General features: G+C 45.9%; 1 protein-coding gene across 8 annotated transcripts in view; it reads right to left on the bottom strand.

The window, feature by feature from the left end:
• Nucleotides 1–18,764, bottom strand: part of LOC309876800 (solute carrier family 22 member 2-like) — a 29,620-nt gene extending 10,856 nt beyond the window's left edge. For 3 of the 8 annotated variants that reach the window (XM_082757524.1, XM_082757519.1, XM_082757523.1), the window contains exons 1-4: nt 18,627–18,764; nt 6,303–16,899; nt 4,862–4,965; nt 679–833 (exon numbers count right to left, since the gene is read on the bottom strand). In XM_082757524.1, the coding sequence (XP_082613650.1) occupies nt 679–833; nt 4,862–4,965; nt 6,303–6,713 (670 nt within the window). In that variant the 5' untranslated portion in view covers nt 6,714–16,899; nt 18,627–18,764. Of the gene's footprint in view, nt 1–678; nt 834–4,148; nt 4,254–4,861; nt 4,966–6,302; nt 16,900–17,328; nt 17,472–18,626 lie in introns of those variants that run through there. The other 5 variants (XM_082757520.1, XM_082757521.1, XM_082757522.1 and 2 more) reach the window with 5 other exon arrangements.

The raw sequence follows: 18,764 nt of genomic DNA, 5'->3' as shown, positions 1-18,764 counted from the left end.
ACTGTTTGGAGGTTGCCACAGCTGGGGCTGCCCATGAAGCCTCCACCGTCCAGCTGGGGACTTTGTCCCTGCCTCCAGGGGTGTCAGGGCTCACCCATAACATGTCCAAAGACAGCCTTCTCCCTCCCTCCCCTCCTGGCTGAGGACTATCTGGGAACGCCTGCTGGCAGCCCCGTGCCCCCGCCTCACCCCACTGGGCTGCAGCAAAAGCCATTTTGGCACAACATCTGCGAAACATGAATGTTGTCTCTCAACAACAGCACTGCTGCTGCTGCCTTTCCTGGAAACGTGGGTATCTCTGCAGCATTTCCAGTTCTTGTCTCTAGACTTTGTTCTCCATTTTGACATGTGACTCTTCAGGTACGAACACTCCCTAGTTTCTATGGCCACCTCCCAGTTATTACTCATATATGTACGAGCTGAAGCAAGCTTTCCAGGAATATGAGTAGGCTCGATAACAAAGTCTGCAGGCCTGTAAATCCTCAGACAGACATCTCACAAAACAAAACACAGCTTGGCTCATAGACACCCGCTTTTGGCAGTAAATAACACACGGTCTCTGTCTGCTCTTGCTATGCACAGATCCCTAAAATACTGGGGGCCCAAGGTGAGGTGAGCCCTGCTGCTAAACTGGGGGGTCGTGGCCGGAGGGTGCAGTTGTGAGGTGCTGTAACTAACTCAGGACGTAGCCGGTCAGCCAGCCCCCCTTGCTGACCAGTCCCTGGACCAGACGGAAGACCACCGCCCACGTGTAGCTGGGTGCAAAGGCCACGAGAACCCCTGAGACTGAATTGATGAGGACTGTGATCAGGAGGCACAGCTTGCGGCCAAACCTGCAGAAGGAAAGAAGAAGAAATAAAGGGAAAAAAGGCTCATCTTGTGGCTGCACAAAACCCCAGCTGAACGGCAGAGGCATTCCTCATGGCATTCCTCATTACTTGTTGGAATAACAAGTGCTTTCTTCTGGCAGCTCTTGTTCCAGGTGGTTTCTTAGGTACAAGGAGAGTAAAGGCTTACTAGCACCTGAAGTCCTGACCTGAGCAGTAATTTATTGTTTTCTCATCTACTCAGTGATGTTTTTAAGGAGCTGACCTTCCCTTCCCAAGGCACTTCCCTGTCCCTTTCCTCTCGTTTACCTTACCCTGACTGGGCCCTCCCAGGGAACAGACCTGTGGAGGACAGCCCAGGTGCGAGGCACTCAACCAAGCAGCCACCGTGCTTGCTTAGAAATGTCATTGCCACAGCAGTCTGAGCACTGGTATCTAGCTGATGGTGTGCAGAGTGGTCCAGTCCAGAAGCAAGACTTAGTAGAAAGGACAGGGACCGTATCTCTTCAGAGATATGGTTGAAAAGGGGAGCAACCACATGAGGGCTTCAGGACCATTTCTAGGCACTGGAAAGTGAGAATTCATGACAGCACGATGCTCATCAGTGGGAGGAATGGGAGCATGTAGGAGCCACCATCTTTGTTTTAGTTTGCTTTGTATTATTCCTGAGCTCTGGTAGTCTTCTAGTTTGCACAGGCTGGTGATGGATGCCAGCAGTCCATGTGGTGCTTGGGCAGAAAGCAAGTGCAACCTGCTTTGGCCAGGCTCCCCTGCTCACCCACCACGCAGGCAGGGCTGGATGGAAAAACAAATGGTGTGAAGAAGCTGGAGATGGTCCCTGTCCCCCTTCTCCCCGCCTTTTTTTGAGTAGTGGTCTGGATATACTCTTCCCTTTACAGCATTTTTCATCTTGATGGAAATGGAAGTTCAGGGAACTTTTCCCATCCTTTTTTTTTTTTTTTTTTTTTTTTTCAGCTCATAACTTATTTCTGGTTAATGACTTAGTTAATGAGTTCAAGAAATGCTCTGATGTAGCTCTTCAGCCCATCTTTCAAAGCTGCAATAGTTTTCATGTGTATATTGTTTGATAACTGTTATCTTTACTTATTTTCTCAATAACCTTTGCTACATGCTGAGCTTTTCTTGAAGGGGGTCTTGTACATCCCTGTTATTTGTCATTCCCTGTGTCACAGTGACTCACAGATAGTCAGGAATAGATTGTTTCCAAAAGAAACAAGCTTGCTAGAGCACTGGGAAGGCATTTGTTCTCTAGCAGACAGAGACAAATACTCACTTAGAAGTATGATTTATAAAAAACATTAAATTTGTCAATGTCCACTGACAAAAATAGCGTGATAATAAATACCAGCCAAAATAAATGTCTTTAGTTCTCCGCAATAACATGGGCAGATCAAATCTCTCATACTTTCCTTCTCTCCTTTTGTCTGACATACAGACATTTTTGACTCTGTCTTAAAAGCCGGCTCAAGAGAGCCTTATCAGACCACGAGAGAACCCTCTCCTGAGAAGACCTTTTCCCAGAGCCCTGGCAATGAATGACAGATGTGCAAACGCTGCATCTTAGCACTGACCTCAGCAGCTGCCTCAGGAAACAGGGGTGCCCTTTCCAAGACACCCATGCCTGGAAGCGTGCCCAGAGACTGATGAAGCAAATGAGAAGGTCTAATCCCTTTGGGAGAAGCATAGTTCAGATTTGAGAAGAGCTGATGAAACCTCCCTTTGAAGTACCTAAAATGTTGTCAGGAGTTGTCCTGAGTATATCATGTTGCAGCAACCTAAAGCACAGGAAAAACAACACTCCATATGCATGCCTGATTTCTGATGAGGAAAGAATGGACATTTCAAACACAAAACTTGGGCCTCTTTCCCATTCCATCTAATAAGATGGAATCTTCTGGAGTTGTTTTTGCCCTAAGCATAACTTTCTATGGGTATGAGATTTTGTTGAGCTCTTGGGTGCTTGTATTGATTTAGGACCCCAGAGAACTGGGAGAGAGTGCCAATGAGTAGAGTGGCAGAAACCTCCTCAGCACTTGCATTATCTTAACATCAACAATATCCTACTCGTCTTCTCATACTTTTGCCTGATAATAAGACATGGTAAAAAGAGTCTTCAGCATTTTGACACAGAAAAGCATTTCAGATAAAATTGAATATAAATGGGATTGAGGTTTCTGGTTTCCATTGGTTCACATAGCTATACGCTGCCAAGAAACACCTTCGCTAGTTAATGTTATTGCTTAGTCCATCTCTGTCCTGGAAAGGGAATTTAAAGAGTAGCTCCTCTGATGGCCACAGGATCTGCTTACTGCTGTTTCATGTCCTATCATTCCTGGAAGAATGGCTGCTACATATCTTGTCCTTTGCTCCCATAAGCTGTGCCTTATTATCAAAGCATCAGTTCTGGGAAAAAGGATGGACTACTTTCAAGTATGAAAGCCTGGAAAACTGGACAGAGAACAAGAGCTTTGATTTCAGAGAAGATTGTAGTTTTACTGCAAATTTTTGGTGCAAAAAGAAAACAATATTTTTCAAAATGTGTGAAGAAAAGCAAAAAAATAGCCTGAGAATGTGAACCTTTACCCTTCAAATCAGACAACGGACTCTAGCCCAGGCCTGAAGACTGGACATTGGGTCTTTATGGTAATTCTGCAACCATATGATGTGTTTCACCTGAGAAAGCTTTCTGCCACAGGGGTAGCAGCACACAAGAGGTGGCCAGAAAGAGTTATTTTGATAAATTAGGATCTTCTGATGAAAAATCTATTTAAGCATAAAGCTTTCAATGTGCTCTGGTTCACAGACAGTAAGATAATGGTTTTCTGCAGACTGAAAAGTGGTCTGTCCTACCTATGCATAGATGTGCTTCTTCATAAGCATGTTCATCCCTGTCAGGGGACAGCATGGGGGTAGCAGCTTTTTCCACAAAAATGGTGCTCACGGCCTAACCAAAGATGTGTTTGCATACAACAAAACATGATGTGGGACCAGCAAGACACACAGTCCCATCCTTGTTGTGAGACACTCTACAGAACTGCTATGAGTGAGAGTGGTGCAACTTCCTGTTGTTTTCCTCTCTGCTTGGAGAAGGAAGAAAAGTGAAAAGAAGGGATCTGTGGCAATATCTGTTCAGCAAAGTTGATTTTGGGGCCAGCTCAGCATGGAAGGAAAGGCTGTAGACATCAGCACTCTCATAAATTCTGAGAATTCAAGAAAAAAGAGAACACAAAAACATTTCTGCAAGATGGACTGGCAATGCTAGAGAAGGAAGCCTTTGTCTCATTGTTCAGCCCGCATTACCTTCACCTCTCCAAATTCCAGTCTCTCTTACTGTTGTGCTAAAAAATGCATCAAAGAAGAACAGGAAGGTCAGTGACAAACCATAAAATTTGTTTTGAGTATAACCTAAAAACAAAACAAAACAAAAAGTGAGCAGATATATGGCACAATGACATTTATCTCGGAAAAGAGAATGTGAGGGGTAATAAAATCTAGACCCAATTATATACAGCCAGCTGAGAAAAGGATGGATCAAAGAAAATTTAGGAAGGAACAACTATTTCTATTTCTGCATTTGACAAAACCACTTCTATTTTAAATCTGATTTATGGCCAGCTGGATGGTGTTAAAACTAACGTGAAAAAAATTTATTACAAGATAGGCAAATAAATCTTGGTGTGGGAGTTACAATTTCATTTCAAACTCTGAGCTCCCATTGCAGTTTGCCACTGGAAAAGAAAACAAAATCTCTTCACTCCTAAGTATGCAAATTCCACACAAACCACTGGGCGAGTGAACGCCATGACATTTCCATGAATTCCTGGATCACAACAGCCTTTGAAATCAAGGGCTTAGGAACCACGATCCACCCCTTTGTACATGACACGTGAGCTTTTTGAACCAAGTTTTGCGTGCACTCATTTCCTCCTTGAATCATACATGTAATTCAGTGACATGCAGAAAACAAAACCAGAGGCAGCAGTTCATCTTACACCTGCCTGCACGCTACCTACCTGTCTGCCATGTAGCCGATGACCATGGAGCCAATAAAAAATCCAGCATTTACACATGACTGAAAGAGGTCAAGCTTCCAGGAGTCCTCGCACACCAGGTTAAACTGCAAGGGCAAGCGCAGTTAGAAGAATGGGAATATTCAACACAAACCATGGCTTGTCAAGGATGGGTAATGGAAAGAAACCAATGGGAAAAAAATGAAAAGAAAACAACAACAACAAAAAAAAAAACTGAAAAAGAAACTATCTAATCTCTTATAAATAACATCTGCAAGGCTTGTAGAGATTATCCCAGACTTGCAGAAAAGTTACACCCTGGAAAATGATTATGCAATGACACATAAAGGGAGTGAGAAAGGCAGAGACTCTTTGAACGAACAAATGAAAAAGCTCAGAAAAATCCCACCCTCTCCTCCCCCACATCTGCTTGAAATCTGGAGGACACTTGCAGCACCATTTCCTTCATGGATGTCAAAGCCTGCTCCTAATCATGCATCATCGCACTGTGTGGAAGCGGTGCAGGGCATGAGAGGTGGTGGGGCTGCCGCCGGACCAGTGGAGGTCTGTGTATACAGGGACTATAGGCTCCATCTGTGGCTCTGCTCTGCCCTTGCGTGACACTGCTTGTGGGTGAGGAGATGTTTTCTCAGCCCTGGCCAAAATGAATGAGTTGCAGCAGCTGGGAGAAGCCAGGCAGTTGGCCAGATGTAATTTTCATAAAGGTCAAAGAGGAGTCTTTAGTAAATCCCTGAGCTCCTTTTTGGAACCTTCATCAAGGCTTGTGTGTGGCAGGGGAAGAGGCCCCCGCATAGCTGAGATCTGCCAGCTGGAGTCTTTCTTTTGTGGCTTTGCAGCACCTTGAAGCACGCTGCCATGAGCCCTGCCGGGGCGAGCCAAGAATATGTCTGTCCCACTCCTCACTAGCACCAGCAAAAAGCCCAGGCTTTGACTGACTCTCACTGCACTGAAAGGGAGCTCTGTAACCTCCTTCTGATTTACAACTGGCAGGCTGCCAACCTGCACCCAAGGGAGAGGGGAAGAACTTCTCTACAGCAGTGGTTTCTTTTGGGAGACAGGAATCGTACTGCTTTTTTTTTTTTTTTTTTTTTTTTTTTTTTTTTTACCTCAATGATTCCTCCAAAGAGGAGGAACTCAGACATTGCAGCCTCCAGGACAATCACCTGTTTTTAAAACAAGGTTCAGCATGTAGGATGCTCTGGAGAAGCAAAGTTCACAGCTGCTGTGCACCTCTTAACCTGCAGAAGCAATCTGCACCATTTGGTGGGATAAAAGTAAAACTTTATTTTTACGATTTATGGAAATACTAAATCACGCGTAACCAGAATTCAGCTTGGAAACCTTATTTCACATCCTCTTTCTAACCTGAGTGAGTTTAAGGTAGGCAGACAAGAGTGATCATGTCAGATGAGCCGTGCCTTACCTCAGTGACGAGCGAGGTCCCCGGGTAGTCGTAGAGCCACCCGTCCCGGCAGGGGCTGAGGGGGACAGAGCTCCGGTTGCCCGCGAGGCTGCCCAGGGGGTCGGTGCAGCTGAGGCCCGTCGCGTTCCAGTCCACATCATACCTCCTGCAGCGGCTGCCGAAAGCGGTCCCGTGGCCGCCCCACTCAGGCACGGTGTGGTTCAGCTGCTCCGCCAGGCTCCAGCCGCAGCGCTGGCTCAGCTCTGCCACGCCGGGGCTGAAGCAGCGGTGCTCGGGGGTGAACCCGAAGAAGACGACACCCACGTAGATGGGAGTGAAGGCGGCGGAGAGCAAACACAGGACGAAAAAGGTTTGCTTTTGGAACCTGCCAAATTCGCCGATCTCCTCTAAAATGTCATCCAGGGTTGGCATCTTTCTCTGCTGCAGCTCATTAAAATACCTAACTGTGGCTTTTCACAGCTTTTGCCTTTGCTGTGAGCTTAAATCACTGCTGAAGTGTTTGTTCAAAACCCACAAACCAATAATTAAAGAACATGGTCAATCGTCAAGCCATGCATTGCAACCTTTGTCTCTCAAATGCCCCTTCTAAACAAACTTTGGTTCTCATGTTTTGGCCTTCTTTTGTTGCTTTATTTTGTATGTGGCAGGCTTGAAATACAAGAGTTGGTGTCCTACATTATGGCCATTTCAAGTCATTGACAGTCTGTCAGTGCACAGTATGGGGCAGGCAATGATTCCTTTGTCCAGCGTTTTCCATTTAACAGAGATCATAAATATTTCTAAAGCAATGTCATTCTCTCCTCTGTATATGAGCAACTGAAAGACCTGAGCATGCGCTTAAGGAATGGAGGCATCTTTGGTCTGTTTTGCTGTGTGGGATGATTTCTATTGTGTTCCCATAACTGCGGTTACATAAGGTCCTTTCATGTTGTTCCCCATTTGCTTCCCCTGTAAAAATTAGCTTTTGTCAAGTAATGTAAGAAGTGATGGGGAACTGGAAAAGATTCAGTGCATCAGAGGTGTGGATTTGAACAAAAACATCTGTGGGCAAAGGCTTTGGCTTTTTAAAGAATAATTCTTCCTGTAAATGTTCTGAAGACAGTTTTTATTGTCGCTCTTTTCCAGCCAAAATGAAATGACTTTGCAGCTTGCTCAGTGCTTCTGAAGGGAATCCCTGGGCAGGTGGGTGTCACAGAGTTAATGCCTCTCCCAGGGACACTCAGTGACCTCCCTGAGATTTACGAGGCACAAAACTAAACGAACTTTGGAGGAAAACAGAAGTGATAAGTAATATGATATTTTAAAGGACTATTAATAGCAAGCCCTGCTGAATTGCTATGACAGTCATACCTAGGAACTGTCGTGAATCATGAAAGGGACTGCTGCTTTGCAATAAACATCTTTTACCGTTAAGAAAGGAGCAGACCTTTGACCGTTTACAACGAAACTGTTCAGCTATCTCTGTTCAAGTCTGTTTTACATCAGAAGCAGGGAACAGGCTATTCCCTTTGTGAATGCTCCAGGTCAGTGACAGGACCTCACTGCACAAGCATCCTTCAGACCTTACTCCCACCTGCACACACACGACTCAGCAGTGCATGTATCTGGCGTGTTCATTCTTAGCTAAAATTTGGGTCAGCCAAAGCTTAATTAATTGCAGCAAGAAGCGCATAAAGCATCCTGGATATGCACTTTACTCCCTTTCCTGATTCTGTCCAGTGTAGTTTCACAGTGGAGGATACAAGACTGATACAATTACAGGGTCCAATGCCAGTTTTTCTGCCAGAAGGTTGTGTCTCCACTTTTAAGGTACATTGATGTTCCTTCTCTGGGAAAATGTCTTAGGCATTCTCTTGTATTGCCAGTAAGCTACTGAGTAGCTGCGGATATTAAATGGGATCCAGAAGATTTTGTTATCGATATCTGAGCTGCCCTTGAATGTCATAGCAAGACTCTCTCCTGTGTACAGTGACACCAGTCTTAGGGGAACTGAGTAGTTTTCCCTAACAAACATTGCGTTAACCCTTCCTCATGTGCTGGTTCCTCAGTGACCACTTTGGAAAGTAGTTTCTGTGAAGAAAGGCCATTTGGTTCAGCTTTGCTTCCTGGCCAAGGGCACAGCTCTGTCTGGATGGTTCCATCCTCCTGGACTTGTCTATCTGCAGGGGATTCAGCCAGCAGCTCAGCGGGGCTCAGTGTGCCCGTCAGTGTCTGTGCTGGTATGACAAGGGCTGAGGGGATGGAGCGGGCATGCCCTGGCTACAGCACTTTCCCTCAGTACACCCTCAGTGGTTCATCCTGCCAACATAATAGCATGTCACTCTCATCACCTGAGAATACTCGAGTCTGTCTGTCTGGTCACTTTAAGGTGTTTTGCAGACAGACTCTTTCAGTTTTGAGGGGATCGGAGCAGGGAGCAAGCATGCATGCAGTTCTGCTGCTGGATACGAGTGCATGTAAACAGAGGCAGCATGATAGCTTGTCAGGGTGACATCTTTATTCCAAGAACCTAAACAGGATTGTATATGGGCTCTATTGATGCACAATGTGTAACATCAGCAAGAGGTGCAAGGTGAACAAAGCCCAAGCTGCTCTGCTAGCAAAGGCTGGCTGAGCCTCCAGCAGAAGAACCATGTTGCCCTGCAGTGGCAGGTCCATGAAACGAACCATCAGCTGTGACAACTTTACTGTGTATAATCAGTAATCTCTTCAGTTTAAGCAGTGAAACATTACCTTGCCTGCTTTACAATCAGCCTTCCAAAAGATATGTTAAGTGTTCCTGTACTCTGACCTTCCTGAGCTTTAGAGGTATGCTCACAGGGCTGGGTGAAATGGAAATGAAGCAAAGGCTAAAATTATGTTCTAAAAAAATATGGATACAAATGCAAGGCAGGTCTAATTTATCCATAATAATAATGCATACTGATAATTACAGCATATACATGTATAAATAACACTTTGCTACCAAACAATAGTCCTGACTTTCAAAGATCTGAAAGCATCTTCTTACTCCTGAAGACCAAGAAATTAAGGCAGAGAGATATAACAGGCTAGCTCTTCTGAGAGCTTAGTTTTCAGGTCTTCAAGGCTAAAATGATTTACTAGACGTGCACTGGACATTTCCGCTGAGGTGTCTCCTGAGGTGTTCTAAAAGTCTTGCATGAGTAATCATTGCTGCACTGAATTCCTTCTCGTGAGTCACTCTGTCATCCACATCAGGTAGTAATGATTTTGGTGAGGCATTTTGCTGTATGTGTAGGCCTTATCACAACTCTCTTTCCTGTGAGTATACCAAGGATGTAAGCATTTAACAGTGAGCTATAGGCATGGTACCAGTTGCGTGTCACAATCACACGCTGCCATAGACCTAAGGAGGGAATCCCACATTCATAGGAAAGCCTTGGAGAGTTGCCGCAAGCCTCCAAACAAATGGTGAGCTGTACTCCTGCTGGGGTTCACGGCCTGAGCACTAGGGTGCGGATACACGAGGCAGGGAGAGCCAGTCTGAGCTGTTGGTGTGAAGGTCCCCAACACTCCCCATCCCTTTTCCATGCCCAGTTCTGGCACTTGTGGTCCCTGTGCTCTATGAGTGGAGCCGACTCGTGAACTAGGCATAGGCTGATCCTTGCTGTCCTTGCAGTTTTGCCCTGCAGGGCTCAGCAAAGGGCTGAGAAGGGGCAGAGTCAGTGCAAGGGAAGGGTCAGGACCACGCGGCTGGGAGCTGCCAGGAGAGGGAGGCTGGGATCAGGAGGAGAGAAGCAGAATGTCCTCCTTGTGATGAAATAGCTTCAGCTTTCAGCAGGGCTTCACCTCAGCTAACTTCAGCCATGCAAATGCTGGGCATCTGGTCTGAGCTAGATGTCCATGCCTGTTGCCCAGGACGCTCCAGGTATCTCCAGACATCTATATCCAGATGTCTAACAGGAGGCTCAGTGGTGGCTGACAGCAGAGGTCAGCACCCACAGCTATCAGTAGCAGCTGGAGCACCAAGCAGCATGTATTTAATCCAGATGAGGTGCTGACACATGCAGGCATGTCTGGCAAATTAACCAGGGCATGAAGCACTGAACTCACCAGTGGGGCTGCACTGTTACACTGACTGTGGGCATCCAGGCAGCACCTGCCCTGGCCTGACTCCTGCTGGGAGAAAGGTGCGTGTCAAAAATGGTTTAGCAAGTTTGGGCTGCCCAGGAGTCTGTAGTCCACCAGTTCCTGGCATGATGGGATCTCGATTTTTCAGACCCAGCAGTGGGAGCTACGTATCTAAAAGCTAGGAGCTGGCTATAGAGGGAGCCTACACACTTTGTTTTAGGCTGCTTAAGTTATTAGAAGCAACACGTGTTTGCACTTGGTATTTATTTACACCATGAGAATATATTTTATAACTTGGAGAAACAAAGTGTACCTTACGGTTGGCTCATGCACTAACAACATATTTTTCTTAGATGATAATCACACTATATCTGGCAAACTCCTCTAGCTTTTCATTATTTGCCTTTAGATCCAAAAGTCACAGCTTGAGCTCATTTCCTCATTGAACACTAATTACCACCTAGTATTGTGCAACATGGGAGTAGCTCTGCCAGTGACAAAGACAACTCAGCACCCAGTACTCACTCTTTGTCATCTGCTGCAGCATGGAGCATGACGTGTTGCTGGAGTTTGCTCTCTGCACGTAGCACTTGTGCACTTGTGCAAGGGCATGGCTTTTGCCAGGGTTGGGAATGCTCCTGAGCTACTCTGCCACCAGCACTAGGGTGCATGGGCCACCTGTGGTTGGGTGGAGGGATGCTTGTGCTGCCCAGGGAGAGGGAAGCAGCCCTAGGGCATTGTGAACCCATGCCATGGGGTCCTGTTGCTTTGCCCTGACTCACCAAGGAGATGGCAAGGTCATCCTGCAATGCACCTGGGGTGTGTGCAGCCACTCTTTTCAAGAGGGGCAGTGATAACAGGTTACTGAGGGGAGCGAAGGAGCCCAGACAGCGCTGCAACTACTGGTACAGAGTCTGGAGGGAGTGCTTAGCACTGGAGGAAAAATACATGTTTTTTCTTTAGATGGTGTGATTGGTTTTTTTTCCTCACAACTACCTGCCTATCTAGTCACACAATTTCTGCACATGCCTGGAGCATGGGCTGTCTGCAGTTATCCTCATGTTTCAACCCATCCTGTCATCCACAGGACACAGGTCCTGGAGCTTCAGCCTCATGGTGAGCATCCATTTATGGCTGGAAATTACAAGTCCCTTCCCCAAAGGGCTTGCAGTCTAAATCTCAGTTTTATTTCCCTTGTGTATGAGAACTGCTGGCACCTGCTCTAAAGGGAGCAGGACTTGTCATGAGACGAGCAGTGCAAACACTACAGGAAATATTACAAAAATAGATCCTACACAAGAAACTTGATAAACAAGTGAGGATGGAGTGAACCTGGGGAGACTGCAACGTAACATACGTTTTTGCTGGTGGCAAAGGTAGCTTGCACCACTTGCACTGTCAGAGGCAATCTGCTGGGTAATTGCACCCTTTGGTCCACAGCATGCTGAGGCAGCACCTTTCTCACAGTTCTCAGCCTGGGCGTCATTACTGCTGGGTAATTTAAACACATTTATTCCTTCTCTCCTTCCTGTAAGAAGGAAGAGGAGGATTAAATAGGTTTCAGACAAAGTATAGCCCAAAGGAAGCATGTGAATTTGTAAGTGAAGAGAAAAAACATAGGAGAAAGCAAACAGCGGCAATGTAGCAAATGGGTTTGCTGTCAGGAGAGCCAAAGGATACATTTCTACAAGGGCTGAGAACTGGCCCTGTTGAGCAAGACTTAAATACACAGTCAATTGCAAGCATTTAGTTTTGTAGTAAGTTCTTGGGTGTGTGAGTGCCTAATTAGTTCCTACAATACATATATTAATCATGTACTTGTCTCTGCTCAGACAGGGTATTACAGCTGTAGAATGTGACGTGAAGTGTGGACGTGCCCCAGGCACCTCACACCAGCTCAGGAGCAAACTGGGGGGGGGGAAGGCTGCCCTGCCCATAGAGATCAGAGCGGGGATGCGTCCTTCCCACTGTGGGGCTCTGCTCCCAGTGCATCCCAGTGGCAGTGAGCCCCCATCCCCTGCTTCTGGAGCTCTGCTCTGGCACATACCCACCAGCCTCAGCATCATCACTGGAGCAACACGCCCTGACCCAGGGAACACAGAGAGGAACACAAGGGCATGGGGAGAGACTGCTGCTGTCCTTCAAGACCAGTTGGTTCTCTTTGGAGACCCTAACTCACTTCTATGCCCTGCCTCAACCGCTGGCTGCGCCTGCAAGCCTTGTCCTTGGCATTCAGCTGAAATCCCTTGGGATTTACAAGGCAGAAATATATAGCTACCTGGAGTGCTGGGCTGTTGCAGGCCCTAGTGGAGTGAAAAGTATAGCACTATGAGACCCAATTTTCTGAATTTCTGGCAGCCTTGCTCTTGACATATCACAAAGCAGCTGCTAAGGTGGCTGAAAGACTGTATCGAAAGACTTTTCAGCCTCTGAGTTTAATTATTTTATTTTATTTTATTTTATTTTATTTTATTTTATTTTATTTTATTTTATTTTATTTTATTTTATTTTATTTTATTTTTCTGGATGCAAAAGCAGTTCAGATACATTCTGCTAGCTTGAATCTTTGGGGAAGTAAATATCAGATGCACACAGCTGTGATGTAGCCTGCCAGTGTTTGTTTACAAACACAGATGCTATTAGCTCTGGTATTTGTCCTCCTAAAAGGGCTTTCCATAAAGTAGCAGATGAAGCTATTGCTTCTGTTCAAATTGCTTGTAAACCCCACCTTCTTGTAGCTGAGAAAAGGCACTTTTATAGGTGAGGTTCAGTGCTCGACTCTGGTCTGCTGCCTCTGGCACAGTATGGGTACAAGTGAGTTGCTGCCCCTGTGGAAGGGGCTATCCAACCCTGCCTCTCATGGTAGGTGTTCTCATGCCTTCTCTTCTGGAAACACGAGAGCTCCCGCTCTTTAATTTTATTTACATATCTTAGCTTGAGTTGTAAGATTTTGGGGTTTGATATCCTGTAGTTTGGTTTCACGAACATTTGGACATCCATCTGCACTTCTGGGAGATAATAAAACACACCGATGACATAAGGCCAGTTGCAACTACAAATGAGATAAGGTAAGTGCAATCCCACTGGGTCTGCAAGAATAAAGAAAGCTGCCAAGGAGCAATGGCCAGTAGCTTAACTCCAGAAGGGACAATAGTCATGGGGCTGGATCCATTATGAATGCAGACAGTCCTCCTTCAGTATATCCCCAGACTCCTGTAACTGCAGTGAGACTTTACTAGACTAAAGAGGCTGGTTGGAGAACTGGGGGTTGTCCAGGTTGAAGGGCAAGGAAACTTGCTAGCAGTCGGCACTGAAGCCAAACATACTGTTTGGAATAGGGCTTAGGAAATCACAACTATTTTGCGGGGTTTTGTACAGGTGAACCATAAATCCAGAGCGGGGCCATTCTGGGGCTGGACTGGGTCTGCTCTTGGGCTCAGAGGACCTGGGTAGCTGAGGGCAGGGGAGGTCCCAGTGGAAGAGTCTCTTGGTGGCCTGGAGCCGAGGTGCCGAGTCAAGCACATTAGCTGAGTGACTGCGGAAGCTTGGCCTCCAAGTCAAATAGAGATAAAAACAAGGACAAAGTGCAGGAAGCATTCACAAAAGGAGCCACAGAAGATTCAAGTACATGTATGGCAAAAACGGTGTGTCACTGTGAGTGCATGGGAGCAGTGTGTGCACAGGGAGGATCTTGTGTTACCGAGCTGGTGGTGGTCAAACAGCAGCCCGTGGCCAGCAGGCACTGACATCCGAACACCACCTCCCTCTGGGCTCACGGTGGCTTTCCCAGGCGGAGGTGGTAAAACCGGCAGCACAGACGGTTTTACAGAGCACAGACTGTTCTGCAGAAAGGTATTTCGGACTGAGTGACCTTGTAAAATGTGTGCCCTGACAGTCCTATTGAGCAAGCCATCCATCCGTTACAAGAGGTTCCCAATGACTTTCTGAATTATTGGGCTATTCCCATGGGGATTAAATGCAAAAGCAGGTGGACTGTTAGTGTACCAGGAAATTAGGAGCCTGAACTCAATGTATCTCCATGAGCCTGTAAGACTGGCAGTGGGTGGCCAAGGCAATGAGTCACAGTGTGGGGAGCATCCAAGTGACTGACTGTTCACAGTGATATATGTGATAATAAATGTGTTACTACATCCTTAGGGTGTGGGGCGGATGGTGGGTGGGTGGGGAGGCAGCCTATAGCTACCTTGCAGTGATGTCGATATATTACTACAGCTGTTCCTTGGTGGCAGCAGCAGATGCCACGATCTCAACTTTTCTACCCGACCTCAGGGTATGTATGCCTCCACTGGGGCCTGCAGCAGAACTGAGCACACCAGTAACATCAGCGCTGGGTCCCAGGTCACACAGCACACGGTGCTGACTTGATTTGCTCCTGGGCATTTGGCATTTGTCCTCTGTTGAATTAGTGCACATGATGTAGGGTCTGTGCCAACTTTCTGCTTTTACACGGGTCTCAATGCCAGCCCCAGGATGACAGCATAACTTGAGGGACCTCAGCCAGAAGGTCTCTTCAGTACTTTCTGGGAGAACCATTATCAGCTGAGCAACCCCATGCCAGCTTAGTGTTTGGCATCAGTTTTACCCAGTGATAGGAGCCTTGCAGCCATACTGATGAGAGTCTCCATGTTTGCCATTGCTTCCAACAGTGCATAAATACTCATCAGACACGTCTGGTGTCTGGGATACATGTGGCTTAAATTCATGAAAAACATTGTTGTATTGAACTCTATAGACATAATAGGAATAGCAGATAGAAATACATCTATCAAGGACCAGACCAAGTAGGAGACATCATCTTCTTCAGTGAATTTGGGCAGGGTAGATGCAGCTGGGTATGCAAACCTCAGCACAGAGATGTACCTGGTTCAGAACAAATCTGACAGCTACCAAGCAGGGAAAAAAAACATTGCAGACTCCCAAACTTTGATCTTATCAAGAACTTACTGTAACAGTTGTATGTGCTCTTAGATAACTGCAGGAGGCAAGTGTTCAGAGAAAAGCTTTTAAGTCAGATGATAGCACACAAGAACTTTGTTTAAACTTCTGCCTTGCTGTGGTTATCTTGGGGTTTCCAGGCAAAGTGAACTCTATGAAAAAAAATCTTAAAAAAATGCATCTAGAGCTACTAAATAAAACCGCTGGATAGCAAGCGAGAAGCTGAAGAATATCTGGAAAGACTGTAGGTGACTAAAAGGCTAAAGGAGCTCTAAGGAAATGAGCTAAGCTTCCTAAGCAGGCACTGGGGGTGGCCGGTGATGTGGGCTGAGTGAGTGCAGAGAAAAACCACATCCCTAAGGACATTTGAGGTGGTGATAGCATTACTTCTGCATTAGCAGTCACAGGTGCTGATTTTCAGCACTGACAACCCCCCCGGGAGTGACAGCCACCTGTGGAGCAGCAGCTCCCCTCTCTCCCAGCACCCCGGCTGCCCCTGGGAGCCACCTGTGCCACCTTGCCAGGGTCTGGTCTGGCCACCACTGGCTGCCACCGCTGGCCACCAGTGTGGTGCCACCAAACCTCACCAAACCTCAGCCAAAGGCATGCACACCTCAGTGCTTTCCACCCAGGTCAGCGACTCCTTCAAGTTGCTGCTGTCCTGCTGCTGATGAGGAGGAGCACCTGCAGGAGCTCTGACAGCCCCTGTGCTCGGCTGGTGTAGGCACCATCAAGGTGGTGCCAGCAGCTGTGCTGATGTATATGTGGAAATCGTGCTAACACTGCTGTTTTCATTTATCAAACAAAACTGAAGTAAGCCCCTTCTGCTTTTCTTCAGCTATCATTCTGCTAAAAATGCTGTATGAATTAATCATCTAAATTGCATTTAAATAAAGTTCAAGTTTGGGCGAGTCTCCTAAATCTGAGTTTGAGGGATCTGGCTGTTAGTCCAGTAACTGCGTGTTCACTGAGGCGGTCCATCCCTGTCTCCTCATCTCAGTGCAGAGGAGCAGATGGTTAGGACTGGAAGTAGTGGCTGCCCTGTAGGCTTCAAGGCCTGTCTCCAGGGAAGGCCACGTGCCCTGATGGCACTGCCCCAGGGTTTCCATCACCTCACAGGGGCCCTTCCCTGCTTCCCTATTCCACTGCAACTGGCCAACATGGAGCTGGGCTGGAGCTATGGTCCCATCCCTTGCCCATGGCTGTTGGTATCCCTTCACCATTTGGTAGCCCTAGACTCCCTCTGCCAGCTGTATTATTTTGTCTGGTCCAGCTTCCAAAGACGTAGGTGTTAAGGTTTCCATCCAGTCACTGCAGGGTTTTTTCACAGGAAAATGGATGGGAATTCTGCAGCTTTTAAGAAACACTCAGCTTGAACTCCCTTTGTTTCAGCTCATCTGCTTGCTCGTTTTTTCAGAATCTCAGACCAATGTAATCAGTTCCTTTTCTGCCTTGAATTTCAATGTTTGTTGAATCAGCCTTGCTTTGGGTCTCCACACTATTCATTTACATCTTTGTATTTTTTCTTCAGTACGCTCAGGAACATTTACTAGGGAAAGGAAATAAAACAAATCCTGTGTAATAAATGTACTGACATTTAAAAGCAAATACGTGTTAAAACAGCTGAAAGTACAGAGTAATTGGAATACCCTGTGGTAGGTCCACACATCTAAAGATGCCCATTTTGAGTAGCACACAAGGTGTTGGATCACGAAGAGCGAGGGTGTATGCCCAGCTAAACAGCCTGATGGAAGTGGCTTGGTCCCTCTTCCTATTAATAAAGCATGCTCATCAAGCAAGGGGTGAGAACCCAGCTGTACAGAATTCTTTCTGGTTAGTATTTTGCAGTTAGGACAAAGGACACTGTGTTACAGGAGAGATAAACTACAAAAACAAAGTCAACTATAAATAGATTGTTACCACTAAGAGCTTCCAAAAACAACTACACAGAGATTAGAGGAAGGTGTTGAAGAATTACTTGTTCCCATCTATCCTTCCAGGATGACTCCAACTTTTGCTGATGGAGTGCGCTGACTCCCTGCTGCTGCTCTGAACTTACCCTGCTCAGGCAGCCTTTTGTATTTTCTGCAGGGCTGTACCTTGGGTCTTTCTTAGTGATGGCTTTAAAAAAAAAAATAAAAAAATAAAGGTATCTGAAAAAGGCAGAAACAAAGACTATGGTTTTCGTTTGTTTTGTTTGTTTTTTTCTTTTCTTTTTTTTTTTTTTGTATTTTTGCCTTTTGTTTTGTTTTGTTTGTTTTGTTAGTTTTCATAAGTATGAGGTGTATATTAATTCTCCCATGTTGATTTTGATCAGCTAGATATTCAGATTTGTTGGTTATTTTGAACCTCAGTTACTCTCTACACTGAGTCATGCTTCTTCTACATAAAGCTGTCCATAAGATGAACAGTGGTGATCTCTAGAGAAGTGCTCTATTACCTTCCCTGAAATGTATGACTGTCAGCTTTCTCGTTACACTCACCAGCTGAGTGGTTTTCAAAGTTCATAAGTGTTCTCGGAAAGAGAGATTATGCAATAGAAAGATCACCAAAAAAAAGTTCATTGACAATTTTTGATAAAACAGCAAACTGAGAAATGGTACAGAAGTATATTAAAAATACTAATGCTAGAAACTCTGCAGGGTTTTTGTGCTTTTGTGTGTGTGAAGTTACACATCCAAAACAGCTAGAGAAGCAGGCAGCTATTGAGTGGCAGCCCTGGAAATCCAAATTACACTGACACCATCCTTGATGTAATGTAAATATTTAACCTTTATTGTCACAAATCTGGGCTGGAAACTTTCACGCACAGCCCTTTTCTTAGTATTGAGAAACACTTGCTTCCAAACTGGATGCAAACAGAATCAGAAGGGAGGGGTATGCAACAACAACAAAAAACACAAGCAAAAATGACGTAATTTTCCCGTCTTTCTAGGCAGCAGATGAGGCAGGGATAGCTGAGAGAGAACAAAAGTTTGTGATTGACAGCTGTCTGACAACAGGAGGATACTTTTTTTTTTTTTTTTTTTAAGCAGGCCTTTACACCCATCTCTGGAGAATTCCTTGTACATTCCATTGTGTAAACTAGTCTTTGTTGAACTTGGGCTGTCTTGTCTTGTGACCAAAATGCTCGGTTATTCAAAGTCATTGTCAAGAGTCCTGACAAATGTACTCTGTGATCATGGCATATTTATCTGAACAGGAAGGTAGTGCAGCCTCTCTGCGGATCTCTAGAGTGACCGGGTGAAGTGGAAAAGGACAAGGGAAGCCACTTACCGACTGTAAAAATGCATGCACAGGAATCCCTTTTCCTCTGGCTGTCCTTCCTTCTGTTGGTCACAGGGAAGCTGTGATGCTTTTTGTTCCCTCACAAGAGTAGGATTAAAGCCAGTGGGATATGGGTGCACACTATCC

Source organism: Aythya marila (assembly GCF_965140915.1).
Source record: "Aythya marila genome assembly, chromosome: 3".
NCBI classification, from domain to species: domain Eukaryota; kingdom Metazoa; phylum Chordata; class Aves; order Anseriformes; family Anatidae; genus Aythya; species Aythya marila.
Note: the sequence above shows the minus strand (reverse complement) of the source record. Positions and strands in the feature narration are given on the sequence as shown.